The sequence below is a fragment of the Penicillium daleae genome (assembly GCF_028827525.1).
Source record: "Penicillium daleae strain IBT 16125 chromosome Unknown utg000006l_segment0_segment0, whole genome shotgun sequence".
Classification (NCBI taxonomy): domain Eukaryota; kingdom Fungi; phylum Ascomycota; class Eurotiomycetes; order Eurotiales; family Aspergillaceae; genus Penicillium; species Penicillium daleae.
The window spans coordinates 1,514,929-1,529,333 of NW_026623154.1; the positions used below are offsets into that span (position 1 = coordinate 1,514,929).

The following is a 14,405-nucleotide window of genomic DNA, read 5'->3' on the forward strand; positions in this document are numbered from 1 at the left end:
AATGAAAAGTGAATAAAAGCTAATGTCATTTTCTCTACCAGAAGCCTATCTGTTGTCTATGTTCCTATCTCTTGATGGAGGTTTCTTTTCGGTTGATTCCTTGTTTATCAGGCCCCGCGCCGTTGCTGTTTATCCTGCAGTGTAGGTAGGTAAGAGGCCTCTGTCTCCTTTTTCTTTACCGATCTAGAGACATCAAGATTGATTGGTTTATCTTGACTGCTTCCTGTGCGTAGGTGTAGATTGACGCCTTTAAGAGAGATGGGATTCAATGTCATTTTCTCTACCACATCCCTTCATTTCCTGTCTCTGTAACTATCTCTGAGAAACAAAATTGACAGATTAGCAAGCATTGGGCACATCACGAGAAGATCTTAACCGGTCAGCCACTCCTCCCAACCTGGCTTCATCCAAGATTGATCCGGCCATCGTCCATTCCCGAGACTAATCCTACTTTTGAACTCAATATAGTCACGTTGTTTATCATTACGTTGAATCGTTATTACCCCATCCCGACCGTCAGTCGTTTGGACACGCTTGGAATCGAACTCATCCCACAGCCATTTGTAGCCCTGCAATCGAGTCATCCCCTCCGGCAAGTCAAAGTAAATGCGTAGGCTAGCGTGAAGGGTGGGCTTCGAGCCCTGCAGGTCATTGTCTAATGTGATATGCACTTCGACATTCTCGAACGGATGATCTTTGAACCAGTGACCCGAGTCACACTTGTGATGGAGGATATAATAGTATGATCCATCCATCGGATACGGATACTTGAAAATATCATCGAAATACGTCCTCCAATCCCATGTGATACGCAACTCTTTGTTCACTTCCTGCAATGACTCGGTGAGATTCCGGCAATCCATGTACGTAAGGCTAACGCATGGACAGAGATCGAGGACACCGGCATATGGCATGCATGGTTTTCCCAGACTCGTGTCGGCCCACTGAGACTGGGGATGAAGTCTCCAGCAATCCCCGCAATATTTCCAGCGATCGTTTGCGAGTCGGCGGAGCAGTTTTACTATTGGTCTTTCGTTGGTGTTCAAGTACAGTACTCTGGGTGTTTTATTGACCTTGGAATTGCTCTCCCAGGCCCGGTATGGGTCTCCGATAGCTCGATGCTCGTGGAGGCTCTTGTCTTTGAGGGAGGCCTGGTATCGGGAATAATAGTAGCTGCAGGTTAAGATGAAGCAGGCTTGATCTTCGGGCTTGAGCGAAGTGAGGATTTGGTCTATGATTTCTGGTGAGATATCGAGGATAGTTCTCTTTGGAAAGAAGGACTTCTCTCCCGCCCCGGGTGTTGAACAAGTAGGGCCGGTCAGACTTGAGTTGCTGTTGGGGAGCTGGTGCGCTGAATCGGAGGTTTCTAGCCTTGGTAGAGAGGGGGATCTTTGAATTCGGTAATCGCCGGGGAATTGTGTAAAGAGGTTTGCCATTGTTATGTTTCTTTGAGAGAGACTCGATCTTTGTCATGTCAGTTTTGATTATAGAAGGAAAGATTCTGGGCGTCACGAATGTACTTTTCAAAGCTGGTAAGTGCAGTGCGAGAGAGTGCCTTTGATCAAAACTTGCGCGGGCGAAATCGTAATGCCGACTCCTAATTGGGACGGATTCGACAAATGTAGAAAAGCAGGTAATGTTTTCAGTGTTTTGGAACTTATAATTGTCTTGGAATGGGAATTTTCGTTCTCGAAAATCATTGCTGGTATTTTCTTGCTTCGGTCCCGTCCAATATAACTCGGAGTGATATGCTCTGCAGCAGATTCTATAGCTAAGACTTAACGGGTGTGGGATACCGTTGCCTGACGAGAGCAATTTCCTCCTGTGATTAAAGGCATCTCGGTGCTTATTGGGGTATGGAGTGGTCATGGACCAAAGCCCGGTATGTTCAGGGCCTCTATGCTACTCTGATCTACTACTGGGGGAAGGTGAGCCGCATCTTACGGCTGCTTGACGCATCAATGGAGAGAAGGACGACATCTGAGTATTTGAGCAATCACAATGAACAGTCACTAGATAGAGCATGGAATGTACTAGAAGTTGAGCGACTCCATCGGCTATAAGGCGTGTTGTTATTTAGCGAGTCATCCCTGCCTTCCCCTTTTCAGACCACGCTTACGGTTCAAGTGTCATGAAACACCCGTTGAACATAGTCGCTTGATTCATGAATCTTCTCCCTATTTAAGCGTTAGCCACTACTCATGAGTGAGCCACTTGTATATACTCACCTTAGTCTGTTGTACCATGTGGGACCCTCACGTCGACGGTTATGTTTCCAATTCTTATCACTCCCTTCTCCTGTCCCCAGGCTTCTCCAAACATTGACTTCAAAGCTCTTCCCATCTGATTTCCTCGTGCAGTGAGTAATTCGACATTCAAGGTGACGCCGAGAGCATTTTCGATATCCTGTAAATCCGCCACCGACGTCTTTGAAAAACGACTGAAGCCATTTGCCTGTGTCTTCATGCGGACATGTCGATGAGTGACTCACTTCAGAAGTGCAAGCGATTGACTTGAAGCCATTGAAGAGATACTTATTCAGAACAATCAAATTGTTCCCGGTATCCATGAAGACCTTTGTGGTAACCTCAGCTCTTGCTTCGGGATGATCTGTGATCTCGCAATGGTGAACCAGTTCTTTCCGAATCAGGTTAGATCCTCCAGGAGACAACGCCTCTTCATAGTATCCTTCTCCGGAACTTTGGCGGCTGCTCTCAAGAGTTTTGATTGATCCAATCAACCGGAGCATATCCCGATATGTAATGCTGAGACAAGGGCACAAGTCAACGACACCTGCATCCAGTACACACTGGCCCCCGTAAAGTAAATAGCACTCGTAGCAGTGGTGCTCCCAGGGTAGCCGTCTCTTAGTTCGTGGGTGCAGTTTCCAGCATTCGAGGCAAAATTTCCATCGAGAATTTTCGAGACGACACAGGAAGGCGACCGGGAGTTGTTTTTCTGCATTTCGCCGTACAAGGGGCTTCTTCCCAATAAGTGGGCGAGGTTCGCGAAGGTCGTCGGCTTTGTGAACGGAACAATATCGGAAGAAGAGGTGCTTGCAGGCCAGAGCGAGACAGGCAGTATCCTCGATTGGAAGCCACTTGACAATCTCCCCTAATATTTCGAGTGGCAGATCCAGCAAGGATAACTGCTGAGGAGGGGGAGGTAGGAATCTCTGAAGTATAGATGGCATTTTCGACTTCAGACTCGGTCGCGAAGATGCCGGGATTCGTTTGAAGGTCAAGAGGCATTAAGTGACTGAAGTTTGCGTGTGAAATTATGCTCGTCGGCGTCATCCATTATCCTGAACGATGGCCAGAATGCCTTCCGACGCCGAATACAGAAGCACACTTTAACCGCAGCGGACGGCCCAACTAAACCCATTGTGGAGAAGAGATATGATTCTATCATTAACTCCAGAAAACAGCTACTTTCATAGAAAAAGGAACTGTAATAGTTTGCAATTGCGATGGACGATTATTTGGAAAGTTCCAAGTCTTGGGACGTATGTGTTAACCATATTGATCGCACACAAGATCAGGATCGATAGACAGATCAAGGAAATGGGTGACTCGACATCGGAGATTAATGCGACCAGGATCAACCACAATCCGAGACTAGATACGGTCTTGGCTTCAAAATTTATGATTAATATTAGAAAACCCTTCGACAAGCAAAAACCAACATCGCCAAGAAATCTTGAGTGTAGCTGAACATGACCAACGAATGCCCTAAAGAACAATACGAAAAGCCACACCACCTCGAACAATCTCAAACGACCTATGAAGCTATCTTCAAGTGGACTCACTCGCAAATTCCCGCCAAATCTGTATTCAAGCAAAGCATAGACCACTTAAATCCCCGAACGGCGAAATGAACCCTTCCCCAGGGTCACTTACTCTATACGATGATCGGCAACGCTAAACGAGGCTTATTCTTCCCTGCAGGTTGCTATTTTTAGGAGCCACCCGTATCGACCCGCGTACCTGAATGGGCCGTCATGGCTATGACCCAGGAACACGAACCATACGAGATCAACCCAGCACAAGCGCATTTAAAGTTGGCGCAGGGAAAAGAAGATCGATACGGATGGGGACAGGGTCTGTTTGGCGTTGCTATAATTGACCCACAATACGAATTTTGGCCCCATGGGATGAATACTCCGAGCATACGAGAAATGGTGATCGGCTTCAGGTTGCCCTATTTTGGGTATTCTGGGATACGAAGTAGGGTGGTATTCTGCGAGAAGAACTCCAAGCTTTCACGAAGAAGACCCTTTGTTTGGAGAGGCAAGGTGAATAGAATCGAAAACAGGAACTGGAAGAATAAGTATAAAAGAAGCTTGAATTCTTTCCAAGTTCAGTTCATCAGCTCCACAACAATCTCAATCATCAACACAGTTTCAACTCAAGACTAGCATCTTCATTTCAAGTTTTCTTCTCTTCTATACATTCAAAACAATCAACATGCACTTCTCTCTCCTCGCCCTCTCCGCAGCCATTGCTCTGCCTCTGGCCAGCGCCTATCCCGTCGACACTGACGACCTCCACTGCCGCTCTGGTCCTGGTACCAACTATGGAATCGTCAAGACCTACAAGCGCGGCACCGACCTTACCATCACCTGCCAAGCTGCTGGCACCAACGTCAACGGTGACGAGCTTTGGGACAAGACCTCCGACGGCTGCTACGTGACCGACTACTACGTCAAGACCGGCTCCAGCAACTACGTGACCAAGCACTGCGATGGTGGCAGCACTGGCGGTGGCAGCGGTGGCTCTGGCTCTGGCGTATCCATCGTCAACGCTGCGGAGAAGGAGAAAGGCCTCCCCTACGTCTGGGGCGGCGGTGGCTGCGATGGACCTTCCGGTGGCGGTTTCGATTGCTCCGGTCTCACTCAGTTCTCGCTCTGCAAGGCTCTGAACAAGAAGATTCCCCGCACTGCGCAGACCCAGTACGATGCTACCAGCCAGGGCAAGCGTATTCCTCGTTCCGAGGCCAAGGAGGGTGACTTGCTCTTCTGGGGTGAGAATGGAAACTGCAACACTGGTGTTTCTCACGTTGGTATCTTCATTCGCGATGGCTGGATGATCAATGCTGCACACACTGGTACTCCTGTACGCGAGCAGGCTATCTGGACTTCTTATGGTGGCGAGAGCATTTGCCCTTACGTTATGAGGTATGATATCGGCGATTCTTTGGATAGTGGATGACCGGCTAATTGAGACTTGCAGATTCTGGTAAATCCAATCTTTGATTGGTAGAGGCGTTGGATAGAGAGAAAGATTTTGTCTGTTTCATTCTTGTTTTTGTATTCATCAATCTGGGAAATTGACCTTGGGAAGTTCGTGGCATTGAGCGCCGAAATAGAATCATTAGTTGGTTATTATCCATTTGTCAAATCATTAAACCAATTTCAACCTTTTTCGATCGGGGTATCAAGTAAAGAAAACGCAGTCTGCCGAGAATCTTCATTCTTTGCAAAGATCCTCCAGCAGTCCGAGCATGCGTCGCTGTAGATCGGCAAGGTCGGATTGTTTCAACCCCGACGGACTCACATCGTCGGATCCATCTACGCCAAAATTTGGTAACACCTTTTCCGATGTACCTTGCTCTGAGCCGAGGCCCTTTTGGAGCACAAAGAAGGGGATCTTCATCCCGCGCAGCTCTGCCATGAGCGCATCGGCCATTTTAGCAGAGGCCATGTATACTTTTCTGTCGTAATCTTCAAGCTCGGCCTGCTCTGAATTTTCATCCTAGATGATGTCAGTATTTGTAGATGTCACCAAGAGTTGGGTCACGGCGTACTGATGTTGCTTTGGAGTCGATGGGAGCCCCGATAGAGCGTCTAATCCACGCGTCGTTAGTCTGTATCAAGAACAACGAATCCAAACATATCTTTCATATAGATGATGAGAAGTGACATGAGATAGCCACTTACAATACTGCGTCTAGCTCCTTCTTCTTGTCTCCGCGCGCTTGCTGCCTCTCCAACAGGGCTTCACGGCCCTTCCACCACTGTCGTTCGTGGTTATGCTGGCTGCGGATCAGCCCGCGAATACGAAGCTGAGTCTCTTCGTTCTGGCCGACAGTGCGCATTACATATCGAAGCGCTGCCGGCCAGGTCGTGATAGTTGATGGATCGATGGCCGTAGTGTTTGATGGTTTCCTCGGCGTACTGGGAGTCGACTCTCGCGGTGTATAAACTCGCTCCCGGCGAGCCTGACGAGGATCTGGAGTCCCAGTTTGACTTGAAGATGCACTTCGAGATGTAATACCCGGTGCAGTCAAGCTGGACAGGGTGTAGAGGACTGAATTCAGGTCCGAAGCATTGTAAGGGTTCTCCGCCATGTCGAGCCAGTCGATATGCAAGGATCAGAAGCAAATGAAGACAAGAAAATTATGAAACTTCATACAAGAGAAGATTCAGACCGTCGGAAGACTAGACCACAGGCCCGTGGGGGCAGTTCAGAAGGCAGAGGCGGCGGAGGGTATCGATAAGCCCATGAAGCTGTTGGATGTTGGAATTGAATGTCTTGGCGCCATTCTCCGGCCGCTGAAAATTTACCTAACCTTCCCACCCTCCAAACCACCAAATCCCTCCACGCCGCACACCAACAACACCCCCTACGCTATCAATCGAGGGGTTTCCCCACCGGTCACATACTCTCTGATCGATAGCAGTCCCCTATCCCATCGTCACCGACACACACCCACACCTGCGCGCACAATGTCCCGATCCGCGGCAGACGCAACGCGGTTCACGGCCACGGGGCCCTACGCCAGCTCCAAACCCAACGGCGCACCCTACGAGCTTCCCAGCTTCATGCAGTCGAAAGAAAACGCGAAGCCGGCTAAACCGACTGCAGCACAGACTGGTCCTGATGGCCAGCCTGAGACGCCGAAGCAGAAGGTTGAGCGCCTGCGGGCGCAGGCACGGGCTGCCCGGATGGCTCAGCAGAGCTCGGGTGTGGATCGGTGGATTGAGTCTGGGCGGAGGTTTGCGAATCGCGCGCACAAGGGCATGGTTTATTCGTTGATTGTTGCGTCGGGTACGTACCATGCTTTTTGTCCTAGGGTGTTCGGGTGATCATACGGTTTCCTCCGAGATGGGAAGGGGTTGGCATCAACATGATTCCCCCTAACATTTCCTTGAGGATTGTTACGATATACGGAGTGGTTTCATGAAATGACTGACACGCTGTCTCTTGTCTAGGTGTCTGCGGTGTCCTCACAGTCTACTCTATGGTCTCGCTGACCCTTTACAACCGCCGTCAACGTACACTCTGGATCGAGAAGGAAGTCGAGAACTTGAAGCAAGCACGCATCGCCCAGGCCAGTGGAACCGCCACCGTCGAGCAACTAGAGCTCATCGAGAAGGAGGAGATCGGGGAGATTATCAAGCGCAAGCGCGCCGAGGAGAAAGCACAACGACCATGGGCCAAGGCCAAGCGGTTCCTGTTTGACAAGATGAACGCCGAGGACGCCAGTGCTTCTGCTGCAGCTGCATCGACGGCCGCAGTGACTACCGAGGCTTCGCAGCCCAGCGTGGTCCAAGCTGTCCAGGCTCAGCAGGCCTTTGACGCGGCGAAGGCGAAGACCGGCGCCCCAGTGCCCGGGCAATTGGATGTTCTGGCAGAGAATGCGGAGCAAGCAGCGAAGAAGACCACACGCAGCTGGACAAGTTGGTTGACTGGCCGGTAGAGATGGTGAAATGTTTGTTGTCTGACTTGAGGGAACAACAAAAAATGAACCTGGTTCGGATCTGGGATAAGAACGGAAAGGTCGTCTCCACTCTCCTCCCCAGTTCGACCCTCGTTCATCTCCCGCTCGGGTTGCCCCCGATCATATCGGATATCGGGGTACCGCCAGTCCCATCCCAGTTCAGACCAGTGCTATATGAAAGTGATTTATCTTGCATGGCGTGTGGCGAGGTGCCTCTCCTCGCAGCATGCATTCATCGTGACAGGGGGTTTCCGGCGTTGCATTGTGTTTTTTTTTTCTTTTCCGTTCCTTTATTGCTCCTAGCTAGGGCTGTGTTTCTAAACTGCTTGAGGATGTTTTTGGGCTACTTATCTGCGAAGACAGAGAAGACGGCCGTGTATATTGTGTACAGTACATAGAAAATCTGCTCTTTTCTCCATTGTTCGTCTGGTCAGTATGCTTGGTCCAAGTACGTTAGCCAGTAGCAAATATATACTTTGTAGCTGTAGATCTTCTACACAACACCGAGTCAAGATCAGATGTATAGTAGGAAGAAACAGCCAATGAGCGTCCCGCGGTTGGAATATTCTCTACTCTCCAGTTCGAAAACTAAACTACAGTAAACACATTAACTATCCCAGCTCGGCCCATACTACAACCTCCTTACAACACGTCTTCCCTCAATCAACCATCCCTAAACCCATCCATAACCATCCTAACGAATACAATCCCAGCTACTCAGCTAAACAACACAACTTATCCCACTCACGAATAGCCACAACCACCACCACCACCCACCCACCGTAACCCTACCATCCGCTGTATGTCCTCCCACCCACCACCATCCACACCGAATCTCAACCCCAACACCAACCACCACCCAATTCCCCCATCAAGCTTCAATACCCACTACAAAACTACCCAATCCATCCTTCCATATTCCACAATCCACTAAACCCCCCAACCTCCCCCCAAAAACCCACAGTGGAAAAGCCCTCCCCCGATCCCAAACCCACGCTATACCCGAAACAGTTCCCGCGGCAGAGCGCTTTGCCCGCACCCAGGTTTACTTCCCGCCTTGTCCGGCCTTTTTTGGGGGCTACACCCACGCCCACACCCAGGGTGGAGCAGATTTTGAAGATGCTTATGGGGTTGATTGAGTGGGACTCAGATTAGATGAGATCTGAGATCTGAGTTTATTTGGATCTTGGAGGAGGGGGTGGGTCTGGGGTTTTTTGGTTTGGGGAGCTTTCCCCGGACTGGACTTGGATCCTGACTTTGAAACTTGGAGGTTGAGGGTAAGGAAGGTTGGGAATAGTTCTAACATAAGTTCAGGAGAGTACACACAAGGGGGGGGGAGGGGGGCATTACTCTCGAGTCCGTTATATCTGCATAATGGTAAAGGACTTGCGTTACTTGGGTCAGGTCTACATCTTCAAAGGAAGAAGTGTTTGAAAACCGGAAAAGGAGAATCATCATATTCGCGGCCCGAGTCCATCATCATCATCATATCCAGATCGAACACAAGACAAGACAAGAAACTAACAAAAACACGCTTGTCCGCATGGCAGCATGGAAAACTAGGTATCTATGTCGAACCCACACACTTTTTTAAAGAAGAGATTCCCAAGAGATCGATTTCAAATGGGTCCTCTATCTCCCACAAAATACTCGATGACAAGAAAAGGGGAAAACAGGAAAAGGAAAAAAGGCCGCATCTTCAACACTAACAGGCTTCACAGCAGGTGTTTATTGCGAGCCGTTAGCACCGTTACCCTTGGCCGCGCGCAGAGCACGGCGCGCACGGACACCATCGGCCAGATCGTTCAGCACGTCAACCGTCATCTCCCAGTTGATGCAGGCATCGGTGATACTGACACCCTTGAGGAGAGCGGCGGGACCCTCGGGGGGCACCTTCTGGCTACCCTCGTAGATATTAGACTCGATCATGACACCGATGATAGCGGACTCGCCCTCGCGCAGCTGGTCGGCGACCTCCTTCGCGACGATAGGCTGGTTGAGGTGGTTCTTCTTCGAGTTGCCGTGGGAGCAATCCACCATGAGGACCTCGCGCTGCTTCTTGGCGCGGAGGGCCTCGCGCGCACTGCGGATACTGTCGCGGTCGTAGTTCGTGCCCTTGTTACCGCCGCGCAGGATGACGAAGCCGTGCTCGTTACCAGCGGTCTTGGTAATGGCCGCGAGACCCTGCTTGGTCACGCCTAGGAAGCGGTGCGGGTGGGCAGCGGCGCCGATGGCATCGATGGCAACGCCCAGGTTACCGTCCGTGCCGTTCTTGTAGCCGATAGGGAAGGAGAGGCCGGAGGCCAGCTCACGGTGGAGCTGGGACTCGGTGGTGCGGGCACCGATGGCGCCGAGGGAGATCAGATCGGCGAGGAACTGTGGGGAGATGGTGTCCAGCATCTCGGAGGCGATGGGGAGACCGGTGCTGGTGAGGTCGACGTAGAGCTTGCGCGAGACACGCAGACCCTTGTTGATGTTGTAGGACTCGTCGATGTCGGGGTCGTTGATCAGACCCTTCCAGCCGACGGTTGTGCGGGGCTTCTCGAGGTAGGCGCGCATGATAATGCAGAGGTCCTTGGACAGCTTGCCGGAGAGCTCCTTCAGGCGACGGGCGTACTCGAGGGCAGTGTCAGGGTCGTGGATGGAGCAGGGGCCGACCATGACGAGCAGGCGGTCATCGCGCTGCTCGATGATCTCGATGGCTTCATTGCGGCCGGCGCGGACGGTCAGAATAGCACGCTCGGGCTAGATGGGGGGAGAAGGGATCAGTTATAGAACTTTGCATTGACTTCTACTTGTCGTTTTTCTTGCTTCGATGGTGTACTGAAGCGACTACTCTGGCTTCAAAGGGCGGGGTGGGCAAGAAAAAAAATGACTCACCGCGGGGATCTCAGTCTGAAGGAACTGGGGCGACAGCAGAGGGTCGTAACCGAGGACTGAGGGAGAGAAGAGGGAATTAGTGGGTTTTTTTCGAGGAATTGAATGTCAATTGAAAGACAGACAGGGTGAATTACTTACCACGAGTGTCCTCGTTGACTTCGGTGGTGTTGATGAGAGGCATGGCGGAGACCGTCAAGTGTACTGGAATGCGAAATGAGTAATCTGACCACTGGGAGAGAGATAGGGTAGAAAGAGGGATCCTGTGGGTTCAGAATTGTCGATTGAAGTAATTCAACGAGACCACAGAAACCAGAACAGCACAAGACTCACCCTTTTTTTTTGTATATTGCACAAGTGTTCCAGGAGAAGAGTGTGGACGAGGTAAAAAAAAGGCCGATGGCAAAAGTGGGGCTTTGGATGGATTCCGCGGTGGATTATCGGCGAGTGGCTCTGTTTCCAACGGGGAAGGTACAGTCCTGGGACTCGATGATAATAATGTAGAAGAAAGAGTAAGATCCTAGAGAAGAGAAACTCGAGAGGATTCGAGTCTCTAACGAACAGATCTAATTAATATACACTCTCAATCTCCCAGTATGATCAGTCAGATCTCCTCCTAAACCACCCAAATCCCATCTGCAGGCCAGGCCGATATCGCAACCAGCCAATCACATGCCCCGCAATGCACTCGTTGACGTCCCCTTGAGGCCGTGCAACCATCAGATCAGTCAGATCACGCCAATGCCAATAGCAGGGCCAATTCAATATCACCCTGTTTAAACAGACCATCCTCCATCCGGTCTAGGGGGCTGAGTCTTTCTGCCATACTTGTCTCTAGGCCACGAATGCAACTACCACCTTCGGAGCCCCACGGCAGACTCATCGAGGGACAGTCGTACGATCAGAGAGGGGCTCAGATCGTCCAGTGGGCATTTTGTGCTGTACAGTAGAACTTGGGCCAGGCCAGTCACGTCATAGAGTAGGAGCTAGTGCAAAGTTGTCAAGTATAGGGCGTGCAATTAGTGCTGTAGGATCGGCACGGTGTGCTGCATGGAGGATGGCTAGATGGGACGAAACTCGGGTCACAGGGGGATGGATTATAGACCAGGGCGGGGATGGTGCTGTCCACAGTCATCCTCTTAGAGACTAGAACCCATCATTGAAGCTGACTGTGCCGCTTGTCTCAGGAATTGGCTGGTCGAGTGGAATGTAAAGATGCACCAGTACTGTAGTTCCGGAGTACTGTACGACGAATTGGACAGACTCATGTGACATGCTCGGTCTATACGAGCCATCCTAACATTGTATCCGTACAGTAGAGGTACTAGTAACCAGGTCCAGATACATGAACTACGGTGGCCACTGGTCAATTCCCACTAACTCCGTCCTCCGTTCCTGTCCTACAGGAGATTTCCCCCCAGCCTCCTTCCCCGGGAAGGATCAGGATCGGAGGATCCGCCCTGACGGCAAGTGCCGAGCTCAGCTCTCCACCTTTGGGAATTAGTGAATCCTAGTCCCCCTTCCCTTACTTCCCCAGACAATCTCCAATTCCCTCAATTGCTTCCTGCTCTTGAGCTGGCCTTCTCCAATCTAACCCTCCACCATGTTCGCCCAGTCCCTAAAACGCCCTCGCGACGAGGACCTGGTGTTGCTCGATGCGAAGGAGTCTAAGGTATGTCCTACCCAGCCCCATGAGCACGTCACAGCGCGTCGCGTCGCATCTGCATCAATGCTCGCGTTCGCTTCGCAATTTCCCTGCCTGCCCTTCACAACCTGGCTGACAAGTCACCAACCCTATCCAGAGGCTCTGCCCGCTCTGGCAACCCGTTCCTCGGGCGCGTCCCGAGTCCGCAGCCGACACCGACCAGTCGCTGCGCTTAAGCGCACACAATCTCACTCCCGTCGATTCCTCGGACGATGAGGCTGGCTTTGAGAAAGATGGTGTGTCAGCACTCGACGCTGGTCGTCTGGGAAAATCGAAGCCAGCGCATGGACATCGGCCTCCCTTCCTACAACTCGGGGCCGACGTTGATACTGCAAACCACCTGCGCCCTGTCTTGGCCAGCGGCGACAGCCTATCACCTTGGTTGGTAGGCTCTCAACTCAGCAGTCACCAGTCCTCGCCAATCCCACACCAACTAGTCAATCAGTCCCTGACTATCAATGGTGTGCCGACCGCCACACCACCCGACAGCTACTTCCCAGCCGAAGTCTCGCCCCTCGCAGGTACAGGCCAGCCAGATCTACACATGACGATGGAGGACACAGCGATGAACAATGTGTCCCTCCCACCTGCTATCCGCCTACCCAGTCCAATCAGCGACAACGGCGACGCGTTTATGAGGACCACTGAGAACACTGGCGACGCAGACGCGGAAATGGGTGACTACTCGTCCGCCAGCTTCACACAGACTGTCTCGCCTGCACCCTCTGCTGGATCTGCGGATGTATACCAGCAGGCGACACCGGTCGTGGCTGGTGATCATCAAACTTCAACTTGCACAGCTGCTCCGCGCCGGCGGTCTCCCCTCGTCATGGGCTATCGTGCGGGCTGCACGAAATGTCAATGCAAGGCGCGCGGGCACTATAGCCATATCCGTCAGCCTTGATGGGAGAATATGGTGTGTGGTGGTATCGCAACTGTCAAGGGCTGCCTCTGCAACTCTGCATCCCCGCTGTTCTTTTCCTTTCTTTCGATGTGTACAATATCCCCTTCTCCACTGGCATCATGTCTACCGGATGTAAGGCATGTGATTTCCCGGAAATGGCGTTAGTTTTTGAGAAGCTTGAGGTGGATGGGATTCGGGTCATGGAGTTTTAGCTTACTTTTCTGTTTTCTGGTCTATTTCGGTCAGCGCGTGATAGGTGGAGGTTGCGATCAATAGCAGGTACTTTTTTAAAAAATGAAAATACAAAAATCCCGTAACTTCTATTTAAACTACCTGGTGTGGTGGTGGTATTATTAGGTAAGTGTACATACCAAATACTTTTGTGATCGAGTAATTGTGAGATAAAAAAATACCAAGTTGCTAGATTTCATTTTGTGGACGTGTTGTGTTTCCTCAACTTCGCTGCGGAATATGTATTTGAACTGCACCCACCGGGCGGGCAACTTTATGCAACGTAGACCCATCACCTTGGGAGACAAAGGTGATCCAAGATCCGGTATAAACCAGAGATCTCGATATGCATAATCTAATAACTCGATGACCAACGATTTCTATAACCTACCAATCTTGTTGGTTGATCAATGAGCGGTATCACCAATAGGCCGCGTCCCAATTCGGACGCGGAAACTCGAGAAACGGACGGTTGGGGACTGTGCGTACCATAGAAATATAGATCAGAATCGGATCACATTCAGGCTGACGTATGTGTATCGAATTAATCGTTACGTTCTAATTATGAATTCGAAGGGTTGATGTTCCGAAGTTCTAAATCCAAAAACAAAAAGAGGCCAAAAAATGCTCACTGCCAGATTTGAACTAGCGACTTCGTGATAACTACTTGGTACTAGTCACGCACTCTACCAACTGAGTTAAGCGAGCTGGTATGATTGGTTGGCCAATCTTTGAGATATGATGGGAACTAGCCAGAAGCAAGCTTAAGCATCTTACCGGGCTTTGTCTCTCCTATTCGCAACAGCATTCACTCGAGATATTACAGTATGGGTAATCCCACATATATACCCTAGCTAGTTGGATGCCTGCACCGCCCTGGTTGATTGAATCTCCATAACAAAATAAGAAATGCAAAAAACATACAACAGCCATACTATGGCGATGCTCACCTAGCGCCCACCATTC

General features: G+C 50.7%; 7 protein-coding genes across 7 annotated transcripts; 3 read left to right on the top strand and 4 right to left on the bottom strand.

The window, feature by feature from the left end:
* Nucleotides 1-371: 371 nt before the first annotated feature.
* N7458_006277 (uncharacterized protein) lies at nt 372-1,436 on the bottom strand (the record flags this gene model as incomplete). The annotated part of the gene is made up of 1 exon (XM_056909659.1): nt 372-1,436. The coding sequence occupies one exon, from the start codon at nt 1,434-1,436 to the stop codon at nt 372-374; it is 1,065 nt and encodes a 354-aa protein (XP_056765363.1).
* A 686-nt stretch (nt 1,437-2,122) lies between these two features.
* Nucleotides 2,123-3,193, bottom strand: N7458_006278 (uncharacterized protein; the record flags this gene model as incomplete). Its single annotated transcript, XM_056909660.1, has 2 exons — nt 2,123-2,177; nt 2,229-3,193. The coding sequence occupies 2 exons, from the start codon at nt 3,191-3,193 to the stop codon at nt 2,123-2,125; spliced, it is 1,020 nt and encodes a 339-aa protein (XP_056765364.1).
* Nucleotides 3,194-4,466: 1,273 nt separating this feature from the next.
* Nucleotides 4,467-5,210, top strand: N7458_006279 (C40 family peptidase; the record flags this gene model as incomplete). Its single annotated transcript, XM_056909661.1, has 1 exon — nt 4,467-5,210. One exon carries the CDS (start codon nt 4,467-4,469, stop codon nt 5,208-5,210), a length of 744 nt encoding a protein of 247 aa, XP_056765365.1.
* Nucleotides 5,211-5,468: 258 nt separating this feature from the next.
* N7458_006280 (DUF2458 domain-containing protein) lies at nt 5,469-6,348 on the bottom strand (the record flags this gene model as incomplete). The annotated part of the gene is made up of 3 exons (XM_056909662.1): nt 5,469-5,753; nt 5,806-5,845; nt 5,939-6,348. The coding sequence occupies 3 exons, from the start codon at nt 6,346-6,348 to the stop codon at nt 5,469-5,471; spliced, it is 735 nt and encodes a 244-aa protein (XP_056765366.1).
* Nucleotides 6,349-6,727: 379 nt separating this feature from the next.
* N7458_006281 (cytochrome c oxidase assembly protein COX14) lies at nt 6,728-7,701 on the top strand (the record flags this gene model as incomplete). Its single annotated transcript, XM_056909663.1, has 2 exons — nt 6,728-7,049; nt 7,214-7,701. The coding sequence occupies 2 exons, from the start codon at nt 6,728-6,730 to the stop codon at nt 7,699-7,701; spliced, it is 810 nt and encodes a 269-aa protein (XP_056765367.1).
* A 1,749-nt stretch (nt 7,702-9,450) lies between these two features.
* Nucleotides 9,451-10,783, bottom strand: N7458_006282 (3-deoxy-7-phosphoheptulonate synthase; the record flags this gene model as incomplete). Its single annotated transcript, XM_056909664.1, has 3 exons — nt 9,451-10,467; nt 10,603-10,658; nt 10,741-10,783. The coding sequence occupies 3 exons, from the start codon at nt 10,781-10,783 to the stop codon at nt 9,451-9,453; spliced, it is 1,116 nt and encodes a 371-aa protein (XP_056765368.1).
* A 1,419-nt stretch (nt 10,784-12,202) lies between these two features.
* N7458_006283 (uncharacterized protein) lies at nt 12,203-13,208 on the top strand (the record flags this gene model as incomplete). The annotated part of the gene is made up of 2 exons (XM_056909665.1): nt 12,203-12,271; nt 12,402-13,208. The coding sequence occupies 2 exons, from the start codon at nt 12,203-12,205 to the stop codon at nt 13,206-13,208; spliced, it is 876 nt and encodes a 291-aa protein (XP_056765369.1).
* Nucleotides 13,209-14,405: the final 1,197 nt, after the last annotated feature.